The sequence below is a fragment of the Charadrius vociferus genome, unplaced genomic scaffold (assembly GCF_000708025.1).
Source record: "Charadrius vociferus isolate BGI_N301 unplaced genomic scaffold, ASM70802v2 scaffold1511, whole genome shotgun sequence".
Classification (NCBI taxonomy): Eukaryota; Metazoa; Chordata; class Aves; order Charadriiformes; family Charadriidae; genus Charadrius; species Charadrius vociferus.
In genome coordinates, this window is record NW_009646686.1 from 40,975 (window position 1) to 43,131 (window position 2,157).

The 2,157-nt window shown below is 63.7% G+C and overlaps 1 protein-coding gene across 1 annotated transcript in view; it reads left to right on the top strand.

Annotated features, from left to right (window-relative positions):
- Positions 1-2,157, top strand: part of FKBP5 (FK506 binding protein 5) — a gene marked incomplete at its 5' end in the record, with an annotated part of 25,801 nt that overhangs the window by 20,501 nt on the left and 3,143 nt on the right. The window contains 6 exon segments of the mRNA XM_009889277.1: positions 135-263; positions 520-640; positions 754-875; positions 1,071-1,162; positions 1,406-1,579; positions 1,960-2,072. Coding sequence (XP_009887579.1) covers positions 135-263; positions 520-640; positions 754-875; positions 1,071-1,162; positions 1,406-1,579; positions 1,960-2,072 — 751 coding nt within the window.

Sequence of the window (2,157 nt, forward strand, 5' to 3'; positions counted from 1 at the left end):
GGCGAGGATGGGTCCCCACGCCGGCCGGCGCTGCCGACGGAGGGTCCCTTCTCGCAGAGCACGGGGCTGAGGGTCCCCGGTGCAAGAGGCCATCGTGTTGCTGATGCCACGATGTCCCCTTCGGGCAGAGCCAGCCGAGGACTCAGAGGATGAGGAGGAGGAAGAGGAGGTGGAAAATAAAGACCCGCCGAAAAAGCTCAAGAAGAAGCTGCCCAAAGAGCCGCCCTCGGGTGAGAGCCGGGAGAAGAAGATGAAGCCAAAGGGTGAGAGCCCGGGGGACGGGGACAGCTGGAGCCTGGCCCCATTGCCACTTGCATCCATCCCAACCTTGCTGGGACGAGGGGACCACCTACATCCCATCCCCACTGCTGTCCCGGGGGGCTCAAGGGGCTGCGGGGCGATCGCCCCCTCCCTGTGCAATCGCCCCCCAGCTCACCCCTTCTTGCTGCCCCCACCTTGCCACCTCCCTGTCCCCTGTCACCTCTGTCTGGTCACTCATTGGCTCCTCCGTCCTACCAGGAGACAAGAGTGACCCCGACGGCAAAGCCAAATCTGCCAAAAGCACCAAGAAGGAGTCCATGTCCATGTTCCAGGTGAACGGGGAGAAGAAGGAGAAGAAAAGCAAGAAGAAAGGTACGGGGCAAGTGGAGGGGCGGCACCCAGTCCCGCTGCCCCATGGCATCACCCCAAAACAGCAGTACCCAGTGCCGTGTGACAGCGTCCCCCATGTCCCCCCCCAGCCGCCACCAGCAGCGATGAGGAGGACGATTCTGACTCCAGCACCAAACCCATCAGGTCCGAGAAGAAGAAAAACCCGGCGTCCCTCTTCCAGACTGGTGGGGACCCCCCTAAGGAGAAGAAAAGCAAAAAGAAAGGTGAGAGCCCGGCACCGGCGATGCGATGGAGGGTGGAGGGTGCCAGAGGGGCTCGAGGGAGTGTGGGGGAGCCTGGCGATGGAGAACGGGGTTATGATCGATGGAGATGCCGTGGGTCTATGCTGAGCTCGGTTTTGGGGTTTGGCAGAGTCAGGGTCTTCCCCCCCCTGTGCCCCTGCCCATTCCTGCCCGCAGCTCCTCCCAAAGCAGCCGAGAGCGAGGAGGAGACCCCGGAGACCCCGCAGAAAAACTCCAACAAGAAGGGCAAAGGGAAAAAATCAAAGAAGGTATGACCCCCCCACCCCCCACCCCAGAGCTGCAGGGGTCTCCTTGGGGACGCAGAGTGGGTCGGGGAGGGGGGGCTGGAGCATTCCCCCGGGGGACCCGCTGCAGCACCGTCCCTAAAGCCACCGGTTGCAGAGCCGCAGCCTGGGGGGAGGTCGGGAACAAGGGGCGATTAGCTGGGAAAGGAGGGGAGATTTTGGCAGGTTTGGCTTTGGGGCCACCACCAAAGCCACCACGTGTTGCAGACGAAGGAGGAGAGGCCCCCGTCGCCCGTCATCGAAGTGGACAACCTGGAGGAGTTCGTGCTGCGACCGGCGCCGCAGGGAGTGACCATCAAGTGCCGGGTGACACGGGACAAGAAAGGGATGGACCGGGGGCTTTACCCCACCTATTACCTCCACTTGGATAACGAGAAGAAGGTGAGATGGAGTGGGGGTATGGAGACCCCCGGGGCTCTGCACCCACCCCGGGGAGCACCCTCAGGGCTTTGGGGGGGTGCCCACCTGCATCCCACCGTGGTGGTGGGTCCTGGAGGGGGCTGCTCCCCTCCCATTCCTCTTGGGAAATGCCTCGTGTCGATGGTACCTGGGACGATGAGCCGGAGAGCCTCGCTAATGCCGGGCTGGGCTCTGACTCCCACATCCCACGGCTCCCTTGGTGTTTTGGGGATTGAAGATGATCCATGACTTGTGCAAGGTCATGGCCGTGACCTGTTGGGCCGGACGGGGGGGGGGGCGAGCCGGGGACAGCGGCGGCGATGCCGATGCCCCATCCCCACATGGCCCCACCACCCCCCCAGGTCTTCCTCCTCGCTGGGAGGAAGCGTAAGAAGAGCAAAACCTCCAACTACCTCATCTCCATCGACCCCACCGACCTGTCGCGGGGGGGAGAGAACTTCATCGGGAAGCTGAGGTAGGAGCGGAGGTGGCACCCCGTTTTTGGCGGTGCCCCGTTTCGGTGGCACCCCATTCCTGCAGCACCCCGCTCCCCCCCCGGG